The sequence below is a fragment of the Theropithecus gelada genome, chromosome 12, assembly GCF_003255815.1.
Source record: "Theropithecus gelada isolate Dixy chromosome 12, Tgel_1.0, whole genome shotgun sequence".
In the NCBI taxonomy this organism is placed as follows: domain Eukaryota; kingdom Metazoa; phylum Chordata; class Mammalia; order Primates; family Cercopithecidae; genus Theropithecus; species Theropithecus gelada.
This window is the reverse complement of record NC_037680.1, coordinates 41,737,468-41,764,175: the sequence shown is the minus strand read 5'-3', so window position 1 is coordinate 41,764,175 and position 26,708 is coordinate 41,737,468. Positions and strand designations below refer to the sequence as shown.

Below are 26,708 nucleotides of genomic sequence, written 5' to 3'. Positions count from 1 at the left end.
CAGGGTTTGCAATCCTAGTCTTTGATAAAACAGAGTTTAAACCAACAAAGATTAAAAAAAGACAAAGAAAGACATTACATAATGGTAAAGGGATCAATGCAACAAGAAGAGCTAACTATCCTAAATATATATGGTGTTGGGCATGGTTAATTTTATGCAGAAATGACAATTAATGTTTTTGAGTCAATGTTACTTGCTCATACTATAGTTTCTAGGCACCAAAAACCCCATGAGCTTTTAATAAACTGAGATTGTTACTAATTTTTAAATTTGTAGAAAACCAAATCTGAAACATTTTCACGTGTTATTGCTAGTACTTATAAATAAAATGAGTGTTCTAAGTAACACTTTCATGCTTTAGTACAGGAACTGAAAGATAAATAACAGAAATGTTTCTCTCCATGTAGCAAGAAGGATAATGAGAGAAAGAACAACTGGTTCAAAAGGTAGTTTAAGGGTTTGTGTGGATTACAATGGTCTAAACTATATGTGGCTCTCATGAGTAATAGACAATAGGAAATGGCCTTGATTTAAAAAATACAAAATATTCTTCAGTTGAACACACTTTTTTATGGTTACATTATCTTTTAATGAAAATGAGGAAAATGTTTTTGCTACATACCACTAGATTTCCAATCACCATGACCATCATGAAGACAGTAAGGCACATGGTTTGGCCAGCGACCTCCATACAGTCCCACATGGTCTCTATCCACTCTCCACACAGCACGCGGAACACAATCAGGAAGGAGTGGAAGAAGTCATGCATGTGCCAGCGTGGGAGTTCACAATCATTGGAAATCTTGCAGACACATTCTTTGTAGCTCTTACCAAAGAGCTGCATGCCGACCACAGCAAAAATGAAGACGATGATGGCCAACACCAAGGTGAGGTTTCCTAGAGCCCCCACAGAATTGCCAATGATCTTTATTAGCATATTTAGAGTTGGCCAAGACTTTGCCAACTTGAAAACTCGGAGCTGGAAATAAAAGCAAGAACAGCATTAATGCCCTGCATTTCTAAAAACATCTGTAATTTTATTAACAGGGCACATGTACAGGTAACTGTCTCAATTATAGAGTAATGAATTATTTATTTGTCAAATGATTACTAACAACTATAGCAGTGACTTGCTATCATAGAGGGTTCTCTTTTTCATTTTGAAATGGTCCACACTGTAAATGAAATAATTAAATTATATTGTTTTTAAATTGGCAGTTTAACAAGATACACCGAATTTTCAAGTATCCTACATAAGCATATGTAAAATACACCTTTGTTTCTCCTTAAGGAATTAAGATATTTAAGATTGATGGTAGTTAATTAGCAGAGATCCAGTTTCAGAGAAGTAGAAACTCTCATTATTTTTTGTTTGTTTGTTTGTTTTGTTTTTTTTTGAGACGGAGTCTCGCTCTGTCGCCCAGTCTGGAGGTCAGTGGCCGGATCTCAGCTCACTGCAAGCTCTGCCTCCTGGGTTCACGCCATTCTCCTGCCTCAGCCTCCCGAGTAGCTGGGACTACAGGCACCCGCCACCTTGCCTGGCTAGCTTTTTGTATTTTTTTTTTTAGTAGAGACGCGGTTTCACTGTGTTAGCCAGGATGGTCTCTATCTCCTGACCTCGTGATCCGCCCGTCTCGGCCTCCCAAAGTGCTGGGATTACAGGCTTGAGCCACTGCGCCCGGCCAGAAACTGTCATTATTTTTAAAAGGCCAAAGCAGATATAGTTTTCAGTGTACTTTAAATATCTTGCTGAAATGCACAAGTGAAAATAATATCAACACTTAAGTTACACAAAGTAGAAGCAGAAATCAGCTAATTTCTTTGTCTTTTGATTGTTTTAATCTAGCTATATTTTTAGCTTGCTATAACGTTAGGCTATATTTTAAACATGTATTATATTCAAATACAAAAGTATTTAAACTTAAGTAAAAAGCTAAGCTTCTTTTTAATTTTTGTCTTCAAAGACTTAATTCAGTGTAGTGTGTAAATGTCTCTCTCATTGTGTTTGACATATTGGTTATATTAGCTTTAGAGTTCGCTAAAGTACCATTTATGGTTAAACAGTAGCAGCATTTTATTTCTGATGCTTCAGTAAATGTCAGGATGAGAGTAGTGCATTATTTAATGGCATCAAAGTGACCCAAAGGAGTAAATACATGCACCAAAGTATTTAATTTATTCCAGAGAATAATTTATGCAAAAGAGCCTGGCACACTAAGTAAGATTCTAATGATACTATGCTTCCTATTTCCCTTAACTGCATCACATTTTCATGAAGGTTTACTAAATCTTTTTTTAAGTTCTTGCCCATATTACTTGTTTTATCATTTTAAATTTTTGTTCTGTTTTTTGCATCCTTCTAGTTTCAAATTAGATTCATAACTACCTTTGAGGATTAGGGAAGGAAATATAGTTCTAAGGATTACAATTTAAATTTGAACGTTGTAAGCAGCAAGGGAAATTGTAAACAGATTTCATGAAAAAGGGTTCAGCCTAATCACTATTAAGGTAAATCATCAATAGGAACATGTCCTTAGTAACCATGTACAGCCTGTGTTATTTGAAAATAAATCACAAAAGTTAGAACCCACTGAAAGTAATAGTATAATAAAACATATCAAACTTTCACTGGAAATATGTCAAGTGATATTTTATCTCTGAATTTTAAAATCTAATAGTTTTTATAAAAGATCAAAGAAAGATACTTTCTTTAAAATTAACACAATATAGTACAGTTAACTCTCTCAAAGAGTGGATATGGTGATTTTCTGATGTGGCAGCAGTCATATGGGGAGCTCTGTTTGCTTCTCCTTCTCCCTTGTACATTGTCCCCTGTCTTAACTCTTTCCTCTACAGGGACAAGGTGAGCAATGAACAATTCCATAATTCCTTAGTCTCTGGCAGAAAGGGGAGCTCATCCTAGGTCCCAGGGAAGCTTTGTACACAGTTATGCAAACCTCAGATAACTGAGACTTGACTATGGTGTTGTTTAATTGTGATTTGAGTTTATCTGTGACTCCCTTTTTCCTCCTCTCTATTAATCTTCCATTCAATAACTAAGAAGAGAAGTGTAGACTATTCATTTAAGTGAACTTTATTAAACCTATGATGAAGAAACAACTACTATCTGGTGGTATGGCAATCCAATTTGTTTTAGAAGTGTATTCAAATAATATTATAATGATGGGAAATCTTGCCATTATTACTAGATGAGAATGAAGACTAATTAGTTACAAAGTACATTTTATGAACACTCCCAGTTAATTTACCAGCCGGAATGATCGGAGAACAGACAATCCTTCCACATTTGCCAGACCAAGTTCCATTAAACTAAGGCTCACAATAAAACCATCAAAAATATTCCAGCCTTCTTGAAAGTAATAATATGGATCCATGGCAATTATCTTCAGAAACATTTCTGCTGTGAAGATCCCCGTGAAGACCTAAATGAGAAGTGTAGTTCATTATATGAGCAAATACTCTTGAAACACGAATAATTATTGAGCAACTTAATTTACTCCCAACAAATATAAATTAAATTCTGATTTTTAAAAATTGGTTTAGGTCCAACAACTTGGTATCCACAAATGCTTTGCATTCAAATCAATAATTGTTCACCATATATAATGTTTATCAAATGATAAAGAGTATATGAATTAAGTCAATAAAATTAATATTATTTTCATATGAAAGGTGCAACTGGCTCATTGTGATCAATTATTTGGCTCTGTCTCTGATCTTTCTAGCTCTCCAAAAACTTACCAAATGATTACCTGACAGTGCGGGCTTCCATCACCAAGCCCAATGGATAGGTCCCCTCCCCTGGCCCTGCAGATGAGACTGGTGCTAAGGAGATGTCATGTAAGCTGTAATAAACATGCTCATGGCTAGCTTACAGATAGTAAGAACTCTTACAAAAAAATTTCCTTTTGCTGGCCAAAGGGAAGCAGTATCTTCCTTTCTCCATTTCTATTATCTACAACTATTTCAAACTCTCTCTTCTGCACATAACCTCAGCCATTTTTCCTTATGCCTTCCCATCTGAGAAGCATAGTCTCAGTACTTCAGCTTCTTAGAAGTGATGAAAGACAGCCAGCCTGAACTTTATGTTTCCCTTTATCTACCAGACTATTTACATCCATAACTGTGCTTTGCCTTTCTCTTCTTGTTAAAATGAAAGAAGTGCCCCTGTTTTGAGCTAATGTCTCAAATTGTGTTATGTGTTTTCCTTTGGACTTTGCAAGGAATTCATTCTCAGTTAACCAACTTTTCTACTACTGGCTACTTCCTGTTTTTGTTTTGTTTTGTTTTGTTTTTTGTTTTTTTTTTTAATAGAAAGTAACAGACACCGAGTCCTTCTCTCCCTTAAAAATATCACCACTGTCATCAGAGAAACTCTCTTTGCACTCTATTTCCCCTTCCAGCTGCCACCATCTATCCTTTACTTATGGCCAGATTTCTTTCAAAGATCGCATACTTGTCTACACTCGCTAGTTCCAATTCTTCAACTTACTCCACGATCCACCAAATGGCTTTAACAAACTTCACCAACAAAACCGACATCACCAATAAGTCCAAATGAAAAATTTTAAACAATTATCTTGCTTGCCTGCCCTTTTAGAAGTTTTGGGCATTGTTTTCTGTTCCTTCTTCATTGAAATATTTTCTGTCCTTGGCTCCTGTGATCCACACCTCCCTGGATGCTACTCACCTGATTTTCTTCCTCTAAGAAATCATTCGATACTGGATTTATTCAGAATTCTCTCTGTCTAGACCCCACTTACTTTAATTTTCCTTTTATAATAAGTTACATTTTTATAATAGTTTACATTTCAAAATCTATTTTTCTGTTCAAGCATACCTCCTAATCTCTAGAAACACAAACCCACCTGCCTATTCAATACCTACATTTGAAAGACTGTCTTCCAGTCATCTCAAATTCAACAGGTCAAAAATTCACCTTACTGCTTTTTCTCCAGAGTTTTGCTTCTCTTCTGATATTTACTAACTCAGTAAATGGAATCTCTCTCTACCTAGGTGGCCACCTCAGAGACCTGACAGTCTTAGTGACTTTTCCAAACATCTCTTGAATACTTCAAATTGAAACTCACCCATGTGTATATTACTAGACTTTTTTCTTTTTCACTGAGTAGGGCTCCATTGTTTGAAATTTCATGGATATTTAAATAATGTATAGCACTTTTTGTCTCTTTTCCCAGAAATTTTTGCCTACCCCAAGGTCTCAAAGATGTTCTCCCGTGTTTTATTTCAGATGTTTTATTGTTTTAGTTTTTTTATTTTTATTTTTATTTATTATTATTATTATTCTTTAAGTTCAAGGGTACGTGTGCACAACATGCAGGTTTGTTACATATGTATACATGTGCCATGTTGGTGTGCTGCACCCATTTACTCGTCATTTACATTAGGTAAATTTCCTAATGCTATCCCTCCCCCCTCCCCCCACCCTATGACAGGCCCCGGTGTGTGATGTTCCCCACCCTGTGTCCAAGTGTTCTCATTGTTCAGTTCCCACCTATGAGTGAGAACATGCAGTGTTTAGTTTACTGTCCTTCTGATAGTTTGCTTAGAATGATAGTTTCCAGCTTCATATGTGTCCCTACAAAAGACATGAACTCATCCTTTTTTATGTTTGCATAGTATTCCATGGTGTATATGTGCCACATTTTCTTAATCCAGTCTGTCATTGATGGACTTTTGGGTTGGTTCCAAGTCTTTGCTATTGTGAATAGTGCTGCAGTAAACATACACGTGCATGTGTATTTATACCAGCATGATTTATAATCCTTTGTGTATATGCCCAGTAATGGCATGGCTGGGTCAAATGGTATTTCTAGTTCTAGATCCTTGAGGAATTGCCACACTGTTTCCCACAATGGTTGAACTAGTTTACATTCCCACCAACAGTGTAAAAGCGTTCCTATTTCTCCACATACTCTCCAGCACCTGTTGTTTCCTAACTTTTAAATGATCGCCATTCTAACTGGTGTGAAATGCTATCTCATTCTGGTTTTGATTTGCATTTCTCTGATGATCAGTGATGATGAGCTTTTTTTCATGTCTCTGTTGGCTGCATAAATGTCTTCTTTTGAGAAGTGTCTGTTCATATCCTTTGCCCACTTTTTGATGGGGTTTGATTTTTTCTTGTAAATTTCTTTAAGTTCTTTGTAGATTCTGCATATTTGCCCTTTGTCAGATGGGTAGATTGCAAAAATTTTCTCCCATTCTGTAGGTTGCCTGTTCACTCTGATGGTAGTTTCTTTTGCTGTGCAGAAGCTCTTTAGTTTAATTAGATCCCATTTGTCAATTTTGGCTTTTGTTGCCATTGCTTTTGGTGTTTCAATTATGAAGTCCTTGCGCACACCTATTTCCTGAATGGTATTGCCTAGGTTTCCTTCCAGGTTTTTTATGGTTTTTGGTCTAACATTTAAGTCCTTAATCCATCTTGAATTACTTTTTGTATAAGGTGTAAGGAAGGGATCCAGATTCAGCTTTCTACTTATGGCTAGCCAGTTTTCCCATCACCATTTATTAAATAGGGAATCCTTTCCCCATTTCTTGTTTGTCAAAGATCAGATGGTTGTAGATGTGTGGTATTATTTCTAAGGGTTCTATTCTATTCCATTGGTCTATATCTCTGTTTTGGTACCAGTACCATGCTCTTTTAGTTACTGTAGCCTTGTAGTATAGTTTGAAGTCAGGTAGCATGATGCCTCCAGCTTTGTTCTTTTGGCTTAGGATTGTCTTGGCAATGTGGGCTCTTTTTTGGTTCCATATGAACTTTAAAGTAGTTTTTTCCAATTCTGTGAAGAAAGTCATTGGTAGTTTGATGGGGATGGCATTGAATCTATAAATTACCTTGGGAAGTATGGCCATTTTCACAATATTGATTATTCCTATCCATGAGCATGGAATGTTCTTCCATTTGTTTGTGTCCTCTTTTATTTTACTGAGCAGTAGTTTGAAGTTCTCCTTCACATCCCTTGTAAATTGGATTCCCAGGTATTTTATTCTCTTTGAAGCAATTGTGAATGGGAGTTTACTCATGATTTGGCTCTCTGTTTGTCTATTATTGGTGTATAGGAATGCTTGTGATTTTTGCACATTGATTTTGTATCCTGCGACTTGGCTGAAGTTCCTTATCAGCTTAAGGAGATTTTGGGCTGAGACGATGGGGTTTTCTAAATATACAATCATGTCATCTGCAAACAGGGACAATTTGACTTCCTCTTTTCCTAATTGAATACCCTTTATTTCTTTCTCCTGCCTGATTGCCCTGGCCAGAATTTCCAACACTATGTTGAATAGGAGTGGTGAGAGAGGGCATCCCTGTCTTGTGCCAGTTTTCAAAGGGAATGCTTCCGGTTTTTGCCCATTCAGTATGATATTGGCTGTGGGTTTGTCATAAATAGTTCTTATTGTTTTGAGATAAGTCCCATCAATCCCTAGTTTATTGAGAATTTTTCACATGAAGGGCTGTTGAATTTTATTGAAGGCCTTTTCTGCATCTATTGAGATAATCATGTAGTTTTTGTCTTTGATTCTATTTATATGCTGGATTACGTTTATTGATTTGCGTATGTTGAACCAGCCTTGCATCCCAGGGATGAAGCCAACTTGATCATGGTGAATAAGCTTTTTGATGTGCTGCTGGATTCGGTTTGCCAGTATTTTACTGAGGATTTTTGCATCAATGTTCATCAGGGATATTGGTCTAAAGTTCTCTTTTTTTGTTGTGTCTCTGCCAGGCTTTCATATCAAGATGATGGCCTCATTAAATGAATTAGGGAGGATTCCCCCTTTTTTATTGATTGAAATAGTTTCAGAAGCAACGGTATCAGCTGCTCTTTGTACTTCTGGTAGAATTCGGCTGTGAATGTGTCTGGTCCTGGACTTTTTTTGGTTGGTAGGCTATTAATTATTGCCTCAATTTCAGAGCCTGTTATTGGTCTATTCAGGGAATCAACTTCTTCCTGGTTTAGTCTTGGGAGGGTGTATGTGTCTAGGAGTTTATCCATTTCTTCTCGATTTTCTAGTTTATTTGCATAGAGGTGTTTATAGTATTCTCTGATGGTAGTTTGCATTTCTGTGGGATCAGAGGTGATATCTCCCTTTATCATTTTTTATTGTGCCTATTTGATTCTTCTCTCTTTTCTTTATTAATCTTCCTAGTGGTCTATCAATTTTGTTGATGTTTTCAAAAAACCAGCTCCTGGATTCATCGATTTTTTGAAGAGTTTTTTATGTCTCTATCTTCTTCAGTTCTGCTCTGATCTTAGTTATTTCTTGCCTCCTGCTTGCTTTTGAATGTGTGTTTGCTCTTGCTTCTCTAGTTCTTTTAATTGTGATGTTAGGGTGTCAATTTTAGATCTTTCCTGCTTTCTCTTGTGGGCATTTAGTGCTATAAATTTCCCTCTACACACTGCTTTAAATGTGTCCCAGAGATTCTGGTATATTGTGTCTTTGTTCTCACTGGTTTCAAAGAACATCTTTATTTCTACCTTCATTTTGTTATGCACCCAGTAGTCATTCAGGAGCAGGTTGTTCAGTTTCCATGTAGTTGAGTGGTTTTGATTGAGTTTCTTAATCCTGAGTTCTAGTTTGAGTGCACTGTGGTCTGAGAGACAGTTTGTTATAATTTCTGTTCATTTACATTTGCTGAGGAGTACTTTACTTCCAACTACGTGGTCAGTTTTGGAATAAGTGTGATGTGGTGCTGAGAAGAATGTATATTCTGTTGATTTAGGGTGGAGGGTTCTGTAGATGTCTATTAGGTCTGCTTGGTGCAGAGTTGAGTTCAATTCCTGGATATCCTTGTTAATTTTCTGTCTCGTTGATCTGTCTAATGTTGACAGTGGGGTGTTGAAGTCTCCCATTATTATTGTGTGGGTCCCTAAGACTCTTTGTAGGTCTCTAAGGATTTGCTTTATGTATCTGGGTGCTCCTGTATTGGGTGCATATATATTTAGGATAGTTAGCTCTTCTTGTTGAATTGATCCCTTTACCATTATGTAATGGCCTTCTTCATCTCTTTGGATCTTTGTTGGCTGAAGTTCTGTTTTACCAGAGACTAGGATTGCAACCCCTACATTTTTTTTGTTTTCCATTTGCTTGGTAGATCTTGCTCCATCCCTTTATTTTGAGCCTATGTGTGTCTCTGCATGTGAGATGGGTCTTCTGAATATAGCACACTGATGAGTCTTGACTCTTTATCCAATTTGCCAGTCTGTGTCTTTTAATTGGAGCATTTAGCCCATTTACATTTAAGGTTAATATTGTTATATGTGAACTTGATCCTGTCATCATGATGTTAGCTGGTTATTTTGCTCGTTAGTTGATGCAGTTTCTTCCTAGCATTGACGGTCTTTTCATTTTGGCATGTTTTTGCAGTGCCTGGTACTGGTTGTTCCTTTCCATGTTTAGAGCTTCCTTCAGGAGCTCTTGTAGGGCAGGGCTCATGGTCACAAAATCTCCCAGCATTTGCTTGTCTGTGAAGGATTTCATTTCTCCTTCACTTATGAAACTTAGTTTGGCTGGATATGAAATTCTGGGTTGAAAATTATTTTCTTTAAGAATGTTTAATGTTGGCCCCCACTCTCTTTTGGCTTGTAGAGTTTCTGCCAAGAGATCCACTGTTAGTCTGATGGGCTTCCCTTTGTGGGTAATCTGACCTTTCTCTCTGACTGCCCTTAACATTTTTCCTTCATTTCAGCTTCAGTGAATTTGACAATTATGTGTCCTGGAGTTGCTCTTCTCGAGGAGTATCTTTGTGGCATTCTCTGTATTTCCTGAATTTGAATGTTGGCCTTCCTCTCTAGGTTGGGGAAGTTCTGGATAATATTCTGAAGAGTGTTTTCCAACTTGGTTCCATTCTCCCCGTCACTTTCAGGTACACCAATCAGACATAGATTTGGTCTTTTCACATAGTCCCATATTTCTTGGAGGCTTTGTTCATTTCTTTTTACTCTTTTTTCTCTAAACTTCTCTTCTCACTTCATTTCATTCATTTGATCTTCAATCACTGATACCCTTTCTTCCAGTTGATCAAGTCGGCTACTGAAGCTTGTGCATTCGTCACATAGTTCTCATGCCATGGTTTTCAGCTCCTTCAGGTCATTTAAGGACTTCTCTACACTGTTTATTCTAGTTAGCCATTCATCTAATCTTTTTTCAAGGATTTTAGCTTCTTTGCAATGGGTTTGAACATCCTCTTTTAGCTTAGAGAAGTTTGTTATTAGTGATCGTCTGAAGTCTTCTTCTCTCAACTAATCAAAGTCATTCTCTGTCCAGCTTTGTTCTGTTGCTGGCAAGGAGTTGCTTTCCTTTGGGGGAGAAGAGGCACTCTGATTTTTAGAATTTTCAGCTTTTCTGCTCTGGTTTCTCCCCATCTTTGTGGTTTTATCTACCTTTGGTCTTTGATGATGGTGACATACAGATGGGGTTTTGGTGTGGATGTCTTTTCTGTTTGTTAGTTTTCCTTCTAACAGTTGGGATCCTCAGTGGCAGGTCTGTTGGAGTTTGCTGGGGGTCCACTCCAGACCCTGTTTGCCTTGGTATCACCAGTGGAGGCTGCAGAACAGCAAATATTGCAGAACAGCATATGTTGCTGTCTGATCCTTCCTCTGGAAGCTTCATCTCAGGGTGTCACCCGGCTGTATGAGGTGTCAGTCAGCCCCTACTGGGAAATGTCTCCCAGTTAGGCTACTCAGGGGTCAGAGACCCACTTGAGGAGGCAGTCTGTCCATTCTCAGATCTCAAACTCCATGCTGGGAGAACCACTACTCTCTTCGAAGCTGTCAGACAGGGACACTTAAGTCTGCAGAAGTTTCTGCTGCCTTTTGTTCAGCTATACCCTGCCCCAGAGGTGGAGTCTACAGAGGCAGGCTGGCCTCCTTGAGCTGTGCTGGGCTCCACCCAGTTCGTGCTTCCTGGCCACTTTTTTTACCTACTCAAGCCTCAGCAATGGTGGACGCCCCTCCCCCAGCCTCACTGTAGCGTTGCAGTTTGATCTCCTACTGCTGTGCTAGCAGTGAATGAGGCTTCATGGGCTTGGGACCCTCTGAGCCAGGTGCAGAATATAATCTCCTGGTGTGCCGTTTGCTAAGGCCATTGGAAAGCACATTATTAGGGTGGGAGTGTCCTGATTTTCCAGGTACCATCTGTCATGGTTTCCCTTTGCTAAGAAAGGGAATTCCCCAACCCCTTATGCTTCCCAGGTGACGCAATGCCCCACCCTGCTCTGTGGGCTGCACTCACTGTCCGACAAGCCCCAGTGAGATGAACCTGGTACCTCAGTTGGAAATGCAGAAATCACCCATCTTCTGCATCGCTCATGCTGGGAGTTGCAGACTGGAGCTGTTCCCATTTGGCCATCTTGGAACCTCCCAATCTGTTTTAGCTTTTTTGCTTAGTCTACAATCCATATTGATTTTGGCATGTGGCATAAGATTGAACAGGGAGGTTCATTTATTTTCCGTACACATATTTAAGTGTTCCTGATATTTTGGTGAAAATACTTTTTTTCTTCTATTTCCTTTCCGTAGTGTCTTTGTCAAAAAATCCATTGACATATAGTTTGGATCTATTTATGAACTCAGCATTATGTTCCATTGGTATCTTTCTTTATGCCAATACTGTAGATTCTTGATTAGTACAGCTTTATAACAAGCCTTGAAGTCTGGTATGTTAATGTTTTCATTATTCTTTTATCAGTATTATTTTGCAATTTTAAGCACTGTGTATATGCATAGAAAGTCAGTTCAGCAATTTCTACAAAGAAAATCTGTGACATTTTTACTGGGATTGGGTTGAATTGACAGATACATTTGGGAAGAATTAATTTCTTTTTTTTTTTTTTTTTTTTTTTTTTTTTTTTTTTTTTTTGAGACGGAGTCTGGCTCTGTCGCCCAGGCTGGAGTGCTGTGGCCGGATCTCAGCTCACTGCAAGCTCCGCCTCCCAGGTTTACGCCATTCTCCTGCCTCAGCCTCCGGAGTAGCTGGGACTACAGGAGCCCGCCACCTCGCCCGGCTAGTTTTTGTATTTTTTAGTAGAGACGGGGTTTCACCGTGTTAGCCAGGATGGTCTCGATCTCCCGACCTCGTGATCCGCCCGTCTCGGCCTCCCAAAGTGCTGGGATTACAAGCTTGAGCCACCGCGCCCGGCCAAGAATTAATTTCTTAATGATATTGAATCTTCTATTGCATGAACATGGCATATATATTTCCATTTGTTTAAATCTTCTGTAGTTATTCTCAGCCATGTTTCAATGTTTTTAGTGTAGGTGTCTTGAAATGATTTGTTAAATTTATTACTATATTGTTTGTGTTTTTTGCTATTATGGCAAATAAAATATTTAAAATCATTGTTTATTTCTAATCACTGTTGCAAAGATTTGTTAGGATTGTCTACAATATGATCATGTTGATGAAATAGACACTTCTACCACATTTCAATATTTATACATTTTATTTGTGGTTTTTTCCCCTTTACTTCAGTTGGTAAAACTTCCAATGCAAGATTGAATAAAAGTGGTAAAAATCGACACATTTGTCTATTTTCATGGGAAAGCACTCCATTTTTCTAAGCGGCAAGAATTCACTGCTTACACATCTCACTGATAAGTAAAATATTAGTTGTAGAGTTTTCCTTCCTTCCTTCCTTCTTTCCTTCCTTCCTTTCTTCCTTCCTTCCTTCCTTTCTTTCCTTCTTTCTTTCTTTCCTTTTTGTTTTGTTTTGTTTTGACAGAGTTTCACTCTTGTTGCCGAGGCTGGAGTGTGGAGTGCAGTGGCTTGATCTCAGCTCACTGCAACCTCTGCCTCCCGAGTTCAAGCAATTCTCCTGTCTCAGCCTCCCTGGTAGCTGGGATTACAGGCACCTGCCACCACGCTCAGCTAATTTTTTGTATTTTTAGTACAGATGGGGTTTCACTATGTTGGCCAGGTTGGTCTTGAACTCCTGACCTCAGGTGATCCACTGCCTCAGCCTCACAAAGTGCTGGGATTACAGGCGTGAGCCTCCACACCTGACTAGATGTAGGGTTTTCTTAAACATCCTTAACAACTTGAGAAAGTTACTTTCTATTCCTAGTTTACTGAGAGTTTTTCTCATGAATGGCTGGTGAGTTTTGTCAGATCCTTTTCTGCATCTATTGAGGTGCTCTTAGGCTTTCCTTTATTCTTTTAGAGGTAATATGGCCAATTAATTGATCACTTTTCAGATGTTAAATGAATCTTACTTTTCTGAGATAATCTCCACGTTTAAAAAGTTAAGTATTTATTACTTTTTTCTCTATTGCTCGATTTTATTGATCATATTTTGCTAATGCTTTTTGCTTCTGTGTTCATGAGGGATACTTTCTTGCAATTTTTTATATAGAATTAATATTGTAACACTTTATATAAAATGTTCTGGCCAGGTATGGTTGCTCCTGCCTGTAATCCCAGCACGTTGGGAGGCCAAAACGGGCGGATCATGAGGTCAGGAGATTGAGATCATCCTGGCTAACACGGTGAAACCCTGTCTGCACTAAAAATGCAAAAAAAAAAAAAAAAAAAAAAAAAAAAATTCGTCAGACATGGTGGCTGGTGTCTGTAGTCCCAGCGAGTCGGGAGTCTGAAGCAGGAGAATGGCGTGAACCCGGGAGGTGGACCTTCAGTGAACCAAGATCGCACCACTGCACTCCAGGCTGGGCGACAGAGCAAGACTCCATCTCAAAAAATTCTAATCTTTTCACATATTTCACACTTAACTATGTTATAAATCCCCACTTTAAACAATCAGTTGTCTTTTTAAAAAATTTACCACAGCAACAGAAAACCAAATACTGCATGTTCTCACTTATAGGTGGGAACTAAACATTGAGTTCATAGGAACACAAAGAAGGGGACAACAGACACTGGAGGGTGGAGGGTAGGAGGAGGATGAGGATCAAAGAACTACCTACAGCATACTATGCTTATTACCTGGATGATGAAATAATCTGTATACCAAACCCCTGTGATTTACAATTTATTTATGTAACAAACCTGTATATATACCCCTGAACCTCAAATAAATGTGAAAAAAATTAAGGACAAAAAAGATAGTCTTTCGTATTTACCCACATTTATTCATATCTAGTGACCATCATTCCCAGAACCAAATTTCAATCTGCTATTTTTCCCATTCGGCCTAAAGAACTTCCATTAACATTCTTGTAGTGTAGTTCTGGTGGTAACAGCTTTTTTAGGTTTTTGTTTATCTTAAAATTCTTTACTTCATTTTAATTTCTGGCAGATAGTTTCACTTTCTGTAGAATAATGGGCTTTTATTTCTTTATTTTATCTGGCCACCTTCTTCTGGCCTGAATTATTTCTGGTAAGACGTTAGTCTCATGTATATAGTAAATAATTTTCTTCTTGTTGTTTCCAGAGCTTTTTGTTATTGCTGTTGTTTTCAGCAGCATGACTAAGATATGCTTAAGTATGAACGAACTTTATATTTATCCTGTTGATGTTCACTAACATTTTATAAGGTAACATTAGGGTCTGTAAGTTAATATTTTTCACCAACTTTGGGAAATTTTTGGCCATTGTTTCTTCAAATATTTGCTCTGTTTCATTCTGTCTATTTTTTCCTTCTGATTCTCCCATCATATAAATATTTAGACTACTTGATATTATCCCATATTATAGTCAGACTCAGTTCATTTTTCCTTTCAATTCTCTAGTGTTCAATTGGATAATTTCTATTAATGTGCTTTGAGTTAACAGCTATTTCTTCTGACATCTGCAATTTTCTTTTAAACACATCCAGTGAATTTTTTATATTAGAATATGTACTTTTCAATTATAAAATGTCTAAATGATTCTTTTTATAGTTTTCATTTTTTTCTGCTCATGTTCTCTGTTTATTCCTTATGACCACATTTTTCCTTTAAATTGCTCAACATATTTATAATAGCGCCTCCAAAGTCCTTTTGTGTTTATTCTAACAATTCGTTCATGTCCAGATCTATTTCTACATACTGCTTTAATCTATTAACTATGAGTCACATTTTCCTATTTCTTTGCATATCATATAATTTTTATGTGACATGAATATGTTTAATATTGGGAATACTTCAATCCTGGAAATCTATTCTCTAGAAGTTAATACAGCATTATGAAAGGTGATATATATAAGAACATTTACTGCAACATGGGGGTAAAGTATCTGGAATCAACTTGAACATCCATCAATAGGTGATTGGAAGAAAAAATAATGAAACATGCCTACTATGAAATATTAGTATGCAATTCAGAGGCTTGTAATATATTCACAGACTTGTACAATCATCACCATTATTGAATTTTAGAACACTTTCATCACCTTAAAAAGCTACATACCCATTAGTTAGTTGTTGCTCCCATTTACCCTAATCCCTGCTGCCTGGCAACCACTCATCTGCTTTCTGTCTCTATGGATTTGCCTATTTTGAACATTTCATATAAATGTAGCAATATGATATGTAACCTTTTGTGATTGGCTTTGTTCACTTAATATAATGTTTTCAAGGTTTATTCATGTTGTAGATTGTAGCAATACTTCATTCCTTTTTATGGATGAATAACATTTTATTGGATGGATATTGTTTATTCATTCATCAGGCGATAGACATTTTGAATTGTTTTTAATTTTTAGTATTATGAATAATATTCTATAAGCATTCATGTGGAAATACATTTTAATTCTCTTAGATATATATCCAAAGAAATTAGTAAAATTGCCAGGTCATATGGTAACTCTAACCTAAACTTTTTGGGGAACAGCTAAATTATTTTCCAAAGTGACTGCATCATTTTATATTCTCAAAATAAAGAATAAGCATTCCAATTTTTCCACGTCCTTGCCAAAAAATGGTATTGGGTTTCTTTCTGATTATAGCCATCTTAGTATGTGTGAGGTGGTGTCTCATTTTAGTTTTGATTTACCTTTCTCCTAAAATTAGCCAGTTATGCTGACCATCTTTTATGTGCTTATTGGCCTTTTGTCTATCTTCTTTGTTAATATGTCATTTTTAGTGAGTTATCTATTTTGTTTGTTGTGGAGTTATAAGAATCCTTTATATATATTAGATACAAATCATGATCAGACATCTGGGTTGCAAATGTCCTCTTCCATTCTATAAGTTGTCCTTTTACTTGATGATATTGTTTGCAGTATGAAAGTTGCTAATTTTGATAAAGTCTAATGAACGTTTTTTTTTTTCTTATTGTTATTGTTTATGCTTTTGGTGTCATATCTAAGAAATCATTGCTTAATAATAGGTCATGAAGATTTACTTCTAAATTTTCTTCTAACAGTTCATAGTTTTAGCTCTACATTTAGGCCTATGACCTATCTTAATTTTTAAATATGTTATTAAGTAAGGGTTCAATTCCATTCTTTCATATGTTGATATTCACTTGTCCAAGCACCATTTGTTGAAAAGGCTTCTTACCTTAATAAAATTGTCTAGTAGTCTTGTTGAAAATGAATTTAACATAAATGTAGTGATTTACTGTTGGAATTTCAATTTGATTCCATTGATGTATATAGCTATCCTTATGCCAGTACCAAACTATCTTGCTTACTTTTGCTTTGTAGTAAGTTTTAAAATTTGGAAGTTTGTGTTCTCCAACTTTGTTTTTTTTCTAGTTAAGATTGTGTGGCACATGGTATCTTGCATTTTCATATAAAATTTATAGTCAATTTGTCACTTTCTGCAAAATAGGTAGCTGGGATTTTGATATGGATTGCATTACATTTGTAGATTAATTTGGTGAGTATTGCAATCTTAACGATATTTTCTTCTAATCTATGAATATAAATGTGTTTTCATTTAGTTAGTACTTCTTTAATTTCTTTCAACAATGTTTTATAGCGTTCAGTGTACAAGTTTCACACTTACTTTATTAAATTTATTCCTAAGTATTTTATTCTTTTTGATGTTATTATAAATAGAATTTTCCTAATTTTATTTTCTGATTGTTCATTAGTAGTGTTTAGAAATATAATTGAGTTTTGTATATTGATCTTGTATTCTGCAATCTTATTTGTTAGTTCTAACAGTTGTGTGTGTGTGTGTGTGTTTTATAGGATTTTCTAAATACAAGATTATGTATTTGTTAACAGAATTTACTTCTTGTGTTCTAATCTAGATACCATTAATATCTTTTTCTTGTCTTATTTCCCTGGTTAGATCTTTCAGTACAGTGTTGAAAAGAAGTAGCAAGAGCAAGCATCCTTGCCTTCTTCTTGACCTGAAGGTAAAAGCATCTAAAGTAACTATTAAGAATGATGATAGGTGTGGGGTCTTTTGAGGTGGTGTTTATCAGGCTGAAGTTCTTTTCTATTTGAACTTTACTGAGTGTTTTTATCATGAAACACTTTGGCTTTTTCCATGTGATCACAGCATCTATAGAGATGATTGTATAGTTTTAAAAATTAATATGATATATTACATTAATTTTTTATGTTGGTCCAACCTTGCATCACTGGGATAAGTTTCACTTATTCCGAGTACATAATCCAAAAATCTAAATATGTTGTGTGATTTGGCTTCTAGTATTTTGTTGAGGATTGTTGTGCTTATGCTCATATGGGATATGGCTGGTCTATATTTGTGTCTGTTTTCTTTTCTCATAATATTTTTGTCTGGCATTAATATCAGGGTAATTCTAGCTTCCTAAAGTGCATTGAGAAGTATTCCCTTCTCTTCTGTTTGTTGGAATAGTTTGTTAAGGATTGATGTAACACTCCATTGAACATTTGGCAAAATTCACCAGTGAAAACTATCTGGACTCAGGCTTTTTTTGGCGGGAAGTTTTTTTTTTTTTTTAATTGCAAATTCAATTTTTACTTATTATAGGTATATTGACATAGTCTACTACTTCTTGAGTCAGTTTTGGGAGTTTGTTACTTCCTAGGAATTTTTCAATTGTTATCTAGTTTGCTGGTGTTTAATTTTTTTCTATTCCTTATGCCCCTTTTTTATTTCTAAAAGATCCATGGTGATATCCTCTCTTCATTCCTACTTCTAATAATTTGTGTCTTTCCTCTTTTTTTCTTGTTTGGCCTAGCTAAAGATTTGTCAATTCTGTTGATTTTTTCAAAGAAATAACTTTTGGGTTTATTGATTTTTATCTGTTATTTTTCTCTTGTTTGTTATTTGCCTTTTCTGATAACTTCAGGTTTAATTTGCTATTCTTTATCTAGTTTCTTAAAGAGGAGCTTAAATTAGCAATTTGGGAAATCTTCTATTTTACCATAGACATTTACAGTATAAATTTGTCTTTAAATATTGTTTTAGCTGCCCTCATTCATTTCAGTTTGGTTTGTTTTGATTTTCAGTCATCCTTAAAGTATTTTCTTTTTTTTTTTTTTTTTTTTTTGAGACGGAGTCTCGCTCTGTCGCCCAGGCTGCAGTGCAGTGGCGCGATCTCGGCTCACTGCAAGCTCCACCTCCCGGGTTCACGCCATTCTCCCGCCTCAGCCTCCGAGTAGCTGGGACTACAGGCGCCCGCCACCACGCCCGGCTAGTTTTTTGTATTTTTAGTAGAGACGGGGTTTCACCATGTTAGCCAGGATGGTCTCGATCTCCTGACCTCGTGATCCACCTGCCTCGGCCTCCCAAAGTGCTGGGATTACAGGCTTGAACCACCGCGCCCGGCCAGTATTTTCTAATTTCTCTTATGATATCTTCTTGACTCATTGGTTATTTAAGAGTAAGTTGTTTAATTTCCAAATATTTGTGATTCTCCACATTGACTTGTTATTGATTTCTAATTTCATTTTATTTTTTATCAGAAAAATACTTTGTATTATTTTAATTTTTTAAGTTTATTGAGGTGTGTTTTATGACCTAACCTATAACTTATCCTAGGGAATGTCCCATAGGCATTTGAGAAGAATGTGTATCCTGCCCATGGATTTTCTACTATTCCATAATTCACCTCAGATACAGATCCTACATTCCTTAACACATAAGACCAGCCCCAGCTTGAATTGTCTATTTATTGGTTATTTCTTTCTAGAATCTATCCTCCTTCTGGTAATGGTATCCTAATTTTTGTTTTCATGGTTTAACTCATTTATTCTGCCTCCAGTGATAAGATATGATTCTGATTTAGGCAAATATGGCATTAAAACCAAGAGTTAGGGTAACTGATTGATTTAGAAATGGCCATATAACTCCAACCAGGTCAATGATATTCAATTTGTGGGCCTTAATTAAAGCTACTAATTAGGAAGCACAAACTTTCTGTACCTGGAGCTACATTAGTAGAATAAAAGTTGATAGAATGTTGGCAATAGTAAGAAAATACCCAGCCAGAGAGGAAGGTCACATATTGAGAAGAGGAGAGACGAGAAGCTGATTCCCAATGATGCTGGCTGAGAACCTGAATCTAGCCAGGTTAGGACCTAGAACTAGTTCCAAGTGGGCTTCAGTAACGTGAGGTAATGAATTCCCTTTATTTTTGCTTAAGCTCACTCAACTTGGATTATAACATATTACCTCCAAAGGCTTTCTTGTTTCAATTGCCACCCCACTATCCCGCTTTTTTTTTTAGAAATAATGTTGAAGAGATTCTTACATAGCTCTGAATTTGAACTAGGTAATATTATTGTCCTGTCCTACTCTAAGCTTCTGTGATCTTTGCCCATAGCTTACGATAGTCTCTGAAATAGCTTTCAGAGTCTGATACAGCATTCAGACCTTCCATTTCTCTGTTAATTTCTCATGGATACAGTTTCCCAACTGCAAAATACAGACAATTTATAGTAAATATCTTAAGACTGATTTTTTGGGAATCTAGAGAGAGAGATTTAATGTAAACCATTTAGTCCAGTATCTGATACAAAATAAGTGGCCAACATATGCCAACTTTATCATTTAATTCAGGTAAGTCCTACCTGAAATATAATTCAAAAATGTAGTGGTTACTTCAGCGCCTAAAAATATTGTATGTTATACTTTAGGCCATATTATTTACAATCTCTATATAACCTGCTTATATGTTCATTTATCAAGTTGGGAACTTAATAAGCATTTTATACTTGTATAAATATACTTTTTTTGCGTGATTTTCTTCATTTTGTCTCTCTGTATAAGACCACTCTAATATCTATCACTATACTATACTACATTATGATATCAATACGTATCCAGTGAATGCTAATATATATTTTAACAGAATTATATAAATAATTTCTAAATTTAATATTGCTAAGACTGTAGAAGAAACAAAAACAAAAAATAATAATCCCTCATATGATGTTTCCTCCCACATAGTCCATCTTCAAGTACCTACAAATGATATTTCAAAATTATCTGACTTGGGCATATTTTATAATTTGTTTAGTAAATGCAGACATGTCCTAAAGAACCTATTCTAAATATCTTAAAAATACGTCAGAATTTTGTTATAGATCAATGTCCTTGGAAGACAATTCAGAATCATCTTCTAATAAATAAGCAATTTAAATTCAATTCTAAATCAAATTATACATAAATTCTTTGACTCTTTTGCACTATGGTAGCAATATATTTTTGTTATTTAAAAAGGATGCTAAACTTTTGATGTCAAGGTATACATGGCCAATTAGTTGATATTCAATTTGAGAGCAATATGTAAAATTCACTAAGGCAATTATAAAATCTTTCAATGGGAAGAGAAACTCTCAGTGAGGCTTACCAGGTTTCCAACAGACAGTACACTGCTGAACTGCTCCGTCATGGGGTAGTGCTCCATAGCCATGAAGAGTGTATTTAAGACAATGCAGATGGTGATGGCCAGGTCAACAAATGGGTCCATTACAACCAGGTTGACAAGGTGTTTCACCTTTAACCATGGTTTACAACAGTCCCAAATCAAACACATATTAGCAAATTTATACCAGCATGGTGGGCATTTCTGTCTGGATTCTTCAAGTTCTGGAAGAAAAAAAGTTAGAATCCTCATGAAAACTGCTTACTTTCTGTTAAGCAGTCTTTGGTTTAAATTAAAGCAATTTTAAAAATCTAAAGTTGTTAAAAGATATGATGGGTTAATCTGCTGGAGGAACAGGGAAAATTTTACAGTGGGTTTGCTGTCACAGAAAGGATCAGGACAGAAAGGCTAGTAAGCTTTCCAAATGTATCCTGGCTAAACATAGCTTCCAAGATTCTATCAGAAAAACTAAATTGTCTGATACTTATCTTCAAGGCTGCTAGAAACTAGTGGTTAGAACTTGCACTGAGTACACTTAAAGTTCACCCATATTCCAGATAGAGCAAGAAGTATATATGTTATCATAGATATCTCAGGAGATGTGCTAAGGACCTTAATCAGTCACACTGAATGCCAGTTTCTTGGATTAGATATGTTTTGGTGATCTTCTAATTAGATAATTTTGTCAGTGTCACCAATCTTAGTTTAAAAGTCTCAAATTTTATTAGATTATAGGCTTGCATGTTAGACATAACAAAGTTCCATCTCTCTACATTTCTCATTTAAGTAGAGGACATAAAAGAAGAGAAAATACTCCAGCCTAAGGAATTGGAGTCCTCACTGTTATTACAAATCAACATTTCACAAAGTGGAACTCATTTATTATTGGAAAAATACAAAAGGTTTAACTGAAATATACATATAATTCATACATTTTCATGGTATACATTTATTTTAATGTATTGAAATATATAACTCTCAATCAAACCTATGACATAAAATTTTATATTAAAATGCATTTATCCAAGGAAAATGTACAATGATGTCAAGAAGAATTTCAACCAAATATTGGGAGAGAAGACAGAAATGCACAGACCTTTAAGGTGATACCCAAAGTACTGAAATTTGGTAAATATTGGCAAAGAAATTTGGGGAATTAGGAAGTGAAAAATTGTCTGCCATCTTCCTTTGGCAAGATAATCTCTTCATCAACTTATGAGTGGAAAAATACGCAGAATTTGTTGTTTTCTGTCAATATCATTGCTGTACACCCTATTACCTGTACTGCCAAAATGTGGCCACCACCTCTTAGCACTGAAATAGAGGGAAGGTTTCTTCTTTTTAAATCCATGGCATAGTTGACTTTAGTCAGTCACTTTAATACTATTGTGGCAACTGGTACATCTGTCCACATTCGGCACAGTTTGCTATGAACTAAACCTTGTAAGGGTGTGACCAGCCTATGAAAGGACAATCACAACAACAGATAATAATTTTTCTTCTACTAATCAACATTTGCCACAAATCAATTCTATAATTCTATTTTCCAAAGTAAATTAATTTATTGCTCATTGTTTTTAAAATTTCCACTAAAAGTAGATTTGTCAGTTGTCTCTTTGGATATTGAAATTCTTCAAGTGCACAGTTTGTTTCCATTTACCTTAGTACATAACTTTGTAAACAATAAATAATATTTGATTTATAATTCAAGAAAAAATATAGTTATTATGCACTATTTTGTAAATACTTCTGAACTCCCAAATAACCTTATATTTACATTGAAGGTTAAAAGGAGATATTATTATTTACAGTAAATAACAAAAGAGAAATTACAAAATTTAATTTTGTCTGTATACTGTCATAATATGACTTTTTCTTTCCATGCCAACTGTCAAATAGCAAATAAAGAGAAGCAAACAGGAACTGGATAGAAAAAAAATAAACTGGAGAAAAGTTTAAAAAATGAAATTCAGCAGGTGTGACTCATCTTGACAGTAGGAATAACCGGAGCAAAGTTGTTTAAGTTCTAAAATAAAATCATTCAATTATTCATTCCAAAAAAGAGGGGGGGTGGCGAATCTCACACTTTAAAACAAAGCAAAGCATTCAGGAGAGAACTGCAGCCACACCTCCATTATTCCTGCATGGGTTATCCACACTTAGAATCACTTACAATAAGTCTGTGTCTTTTGCTGGCTCACCTTGATTCTTTAGGTGCTTCTAACTCACCCTCCCACCATCCTTCACAAAGGTGTGACCAGAAAACATTTCTATGTGATTTTGCACTTTTAAAAATTTGAAAGGCAAATCGTTCATTTTTGCTTATTCATTACTGCTTCACTAAGCATGAGGCTATCCATTACCCTGGACAACAGAGACGTGGCTGTAGTTAAAAAGAAGGAAAACAAAAATTGCCAACTGGATCAACAAGCCTGGTTCATAAAAAGGGAAGGCGAACTAAACAATGATCAGACATAGAAGAAAGGATCCCCAAGGAAAGAGATTATGTCAACCAAGAAAACTTTGCACCATTATCAGAAACCAAAAAAAAAAAAAAAAAAGGACTATCTTAAGTCACCTTGAGTATGCATGTACATGATATTGCTAACAACCAACCTTGACCAATGTCACACTCAACGTGTCTACATACAATTGAATAAAGAAAAGTCAGTTTTCATTCTAGATAACTGATAAAAGCAGAATAAAAACTTGGCCATCATTTCTCACAAATATACAAAGTCGAAAGCTCTGCAGATAATAAAACGAAAACACTCTCAGTCTTCAGCTTCCTAGGTTGCACTTATTCCTAGAATATCCTTTCCATCCTAAGCAACTCCATGTCACATAGTTTCATGGAGAGATGTGTGGGTGCATTTATTTTGAACTCCAAATCTTAACTAGTTGGCAAGTCCAATCTTGTGGATATTTGAGGTTTTGTAAGTAATGCCTTATTTAGCTCAAACTTAATGCTATGAGAAGTGCAAAGCATGACTGTTGATTGAGACTTACCCTGTCTCCTTCTCTACTTCCTGCTTTAGGGAGCAGACATGCTGCTGACATCGGTAGCAGAACCACTGGCAGCTTCCTTTCAGTGGTTTTGCTATGGCAAGGAGCGGAAGGCCAGACAATCTTCAAAAGATTTACCTGGAGGGATAGGGAGGAGCAAGCTACTGGCAGCTGGGGGGAAGAGGGAGTGCAGGCTAACGCAGGCGAGGTTGGGGAAGAACGTACTAGAGTTTAATATTCCATTGAAATCAGTGAAAAGGTTTCTGATACTGCATTAGGACATTATGAAAATTGGGTCTTGTAATACTGACTTGTCTGTGATGTACACAGTCATCTACACTGTGAGTTTTTTCTAGCTGTGACTTTTCGTATTGGTATTAATAATATTATGGGATCTTTGCATACAGACTGGAAAAGAATTATTCCAAGAGTCTATCCAATCTCAAGAGAAAATCTAATTATTAATAAGAAAGGGATGTGTATGCTTGCTCTCTTTTGCTTTCATTCACCTTTTCTCTTCTCCTTTGACACATCTACACACACACACACACACACACACACACACACTCACACACATCCCTGGGAAGGGATACAAGGGAGAAGGTTTGTGAAGAGATAGGGAGAGGAGAGAATAGGAGGGCAAGGAAGGGGGATAGAATACATTTTACATGAAAATGTTTTCCAAGTAGTTGAAGTTGATAGTTGTTTGAATTCTCTTACAGTATGGAAAGGCAAAAACATGTGAATTAACAAAAATAACAACAAAACAACTAATAATGATAATATTTATTAACTGTTTTCTGCATGCCAAATACGTCAGTGTTTTATCTAAGAAGACTTATTTAATTCATTCAACAACCTTATGCCTAAACATCATCATCCACACTTTACTGATGAGGAGACTGAAATTCAAAGTCACAAATTAACACATTTAACATATGGCAGAGCCAGAAATTGATCACAGATTAAGTTGTCCCCAAAGTCTTTATTTTGGCATTCTGAGATCCAGAGTGCTAAACATTATGTTAACTATTCAGATAAAATCTGCAACTAAAGAGAAAGCTGATATATTGTAAGAATCTAGTCAGAGAAAGGCAAAAGTAGGACTATGAAATTTTAAACACTTTGCTTCAAGGAAGTTAATATTAAACCCTAATTCACATTTTTAATTTATATTTCTGGTTAAGTCATAGGATTCTATAACTGTGTCTCAAGCAGTTAATACAATCCAAATGGCTTAGCATCATCATAAGGATAAGCATTTATCATTACTCTTTTCAATGACATGCGCACAAGTTTCAGTGTTTAGAATTTAATGTATGAAAGTGGTGTTCAAAATATACCTTAAATTTGCAGCAACTTTCTGGAAGCTAAATATAAAAAATCTATGGAAGATAATAGAATCCATGAGTTGTGCACAGATTTTACTTTTACTTAGTAAAATGTATAATGATGATACAATATCAAGTCAGGAAGTATTTTATTGAAATTTGTGAAGTGTTTTTTTATCATTACCAAAGCACCAAGTAACTATGATGCAGGACTTTTGACATACCTTCCATGGTGTTGGTCAAAATGCTGGCTATACTCATTGCTCTTTGCCTTGATGTAGGATCTTCCAGTAAATCCATGGAAACATGATAAGAACTGGACCGTCTCTTTCTTATTTCTGTTTCAGTAGTCGTGCCCTAAAAATAGAATTTCAGACGAAATAACCACTATTTTTGAAAGCAGCAAAGCCCAAAGCATTCCTATAATGGGTGTTGTTTAACTAAATATACACCATGCTTTCTCAGATGTAAAAAGCTCACTAAGATATTGTTGGAATTATAATTATTGGAGAGTATTTGAAAGTCCACCAGATTTTCAGCTTTTAGGAAGGCTTGAGTTTGTCAAGATGGGCTTTCCTATTCCTGCATCCCAGGGATTTGGGCTGGAGGTACCAGGTCTACTACTGGACAGATAGCCTTTTAGCATTTCAGCCAGTCCTACTGAGGACTTCAAACCGAAAATATTGTTTCTTAATTTTCACTCAGGTTGAGTTTTTAGATCTTTATAGACATATATTCAGGTAGTTTAATATATGAAGAAAAAGGTTTGAAAGTTTCCTTAACATGCATCTGTACTAGTTCCCCGAAAATGTGAATTCCAGCTTTCAAATGCCTTCATTCATTAGAGACAGGTAACATTTCCCAACATTCCTCATTACAAAACTAAATTTTAGAACTAATCTATAACTTTGCCCTATATTAAAAAAACAACTTAATTCACAAAACAATCCACCCTTGGCACTGAGACTCTAATTTAAGGAGGTAATACCAACGTGGGGGATTATGATTTTTAGTAATGAGACAGTGATCTGATCATCTCCTATTGCAGAATAAACTCATCAGGATTTCAACATGGGCGAAATTTTATTCCTACTTCAGGAGATCAAACGATGTTAATTATCACAGGGGAAAAAAACGTAAAACTAAAGAATTTCAAATGCAGTCCTCAGTGTTAATAATAAATTAAAAAGTTTCATTTATTTGAGGATTTTCCCTATTTGAGAATTTTGAACAATATGATCAAAATATAATAATATGATCAAAATATTATTTATTTTGGTCACATCGTATTATGGTGTGAACAATTAGCAGTATTTTATCTTTTGTAAGCTGAATTATTTTAATGCATACATATTCAAAACCAAAATTTCCACTCAGTGCATATGATTGTCACTAATGGTCATAAACATTCATATATATCATTCTAAAATTAATTTTAAGGTAAAAAAGAAAATTAGTAAGAAAAGAATAACCTCTCTCTAAAAATAAAACTCTTTTAATCAAAAGGGTGCCTCTCAGAATTTAAAATACTTTAGCTTGTCAGAGAGAGGCAAAGGTTTAAGGAGAAAAACAATAGGATCACATGGAGATCATCTAGTCCCTTCTGTTCTACACAGAAGCACATGTACAAACCTAGAT

General features: G+C 35.7%; 1 protein-coding gene across 3 annotated transcripts in view; it reads right to left on the bottom strand.

Moving 5' to 3' along the window:
* SCN2A (sodium voltage-gated channel alpha subunit 2) overlaps positions 1–26,708 on the bottom strand; it is a 164,915-nt gene that overhangs the window by 47,798 nt on the left and 90,409 nt on the right. For all 3 annotated transcript variants that reach the window (XM_025404934.1, XM_025404933.1, XM_025404932.1), the window contains exons 13-16: positions 25,295–25,427; positions 20,719–20,957; positions 3,270–3,443; positions 623–979 (exon numbers count right to left, since the gene is read on the bottom strand). In XM_025404934.1, coding sequence (XP_025260719.1) covers positions 623–979; positions 3,270–3,443; positions 20,719–20,957; positions 25,295–25,427 — 903 coding nt within the window. The remainder of the gene's footprint in view (positions 1–622; positions 980–3,269; positions 3,444–20,718; positions 20,958–25,294; positions 25,428–26,708) is intronic.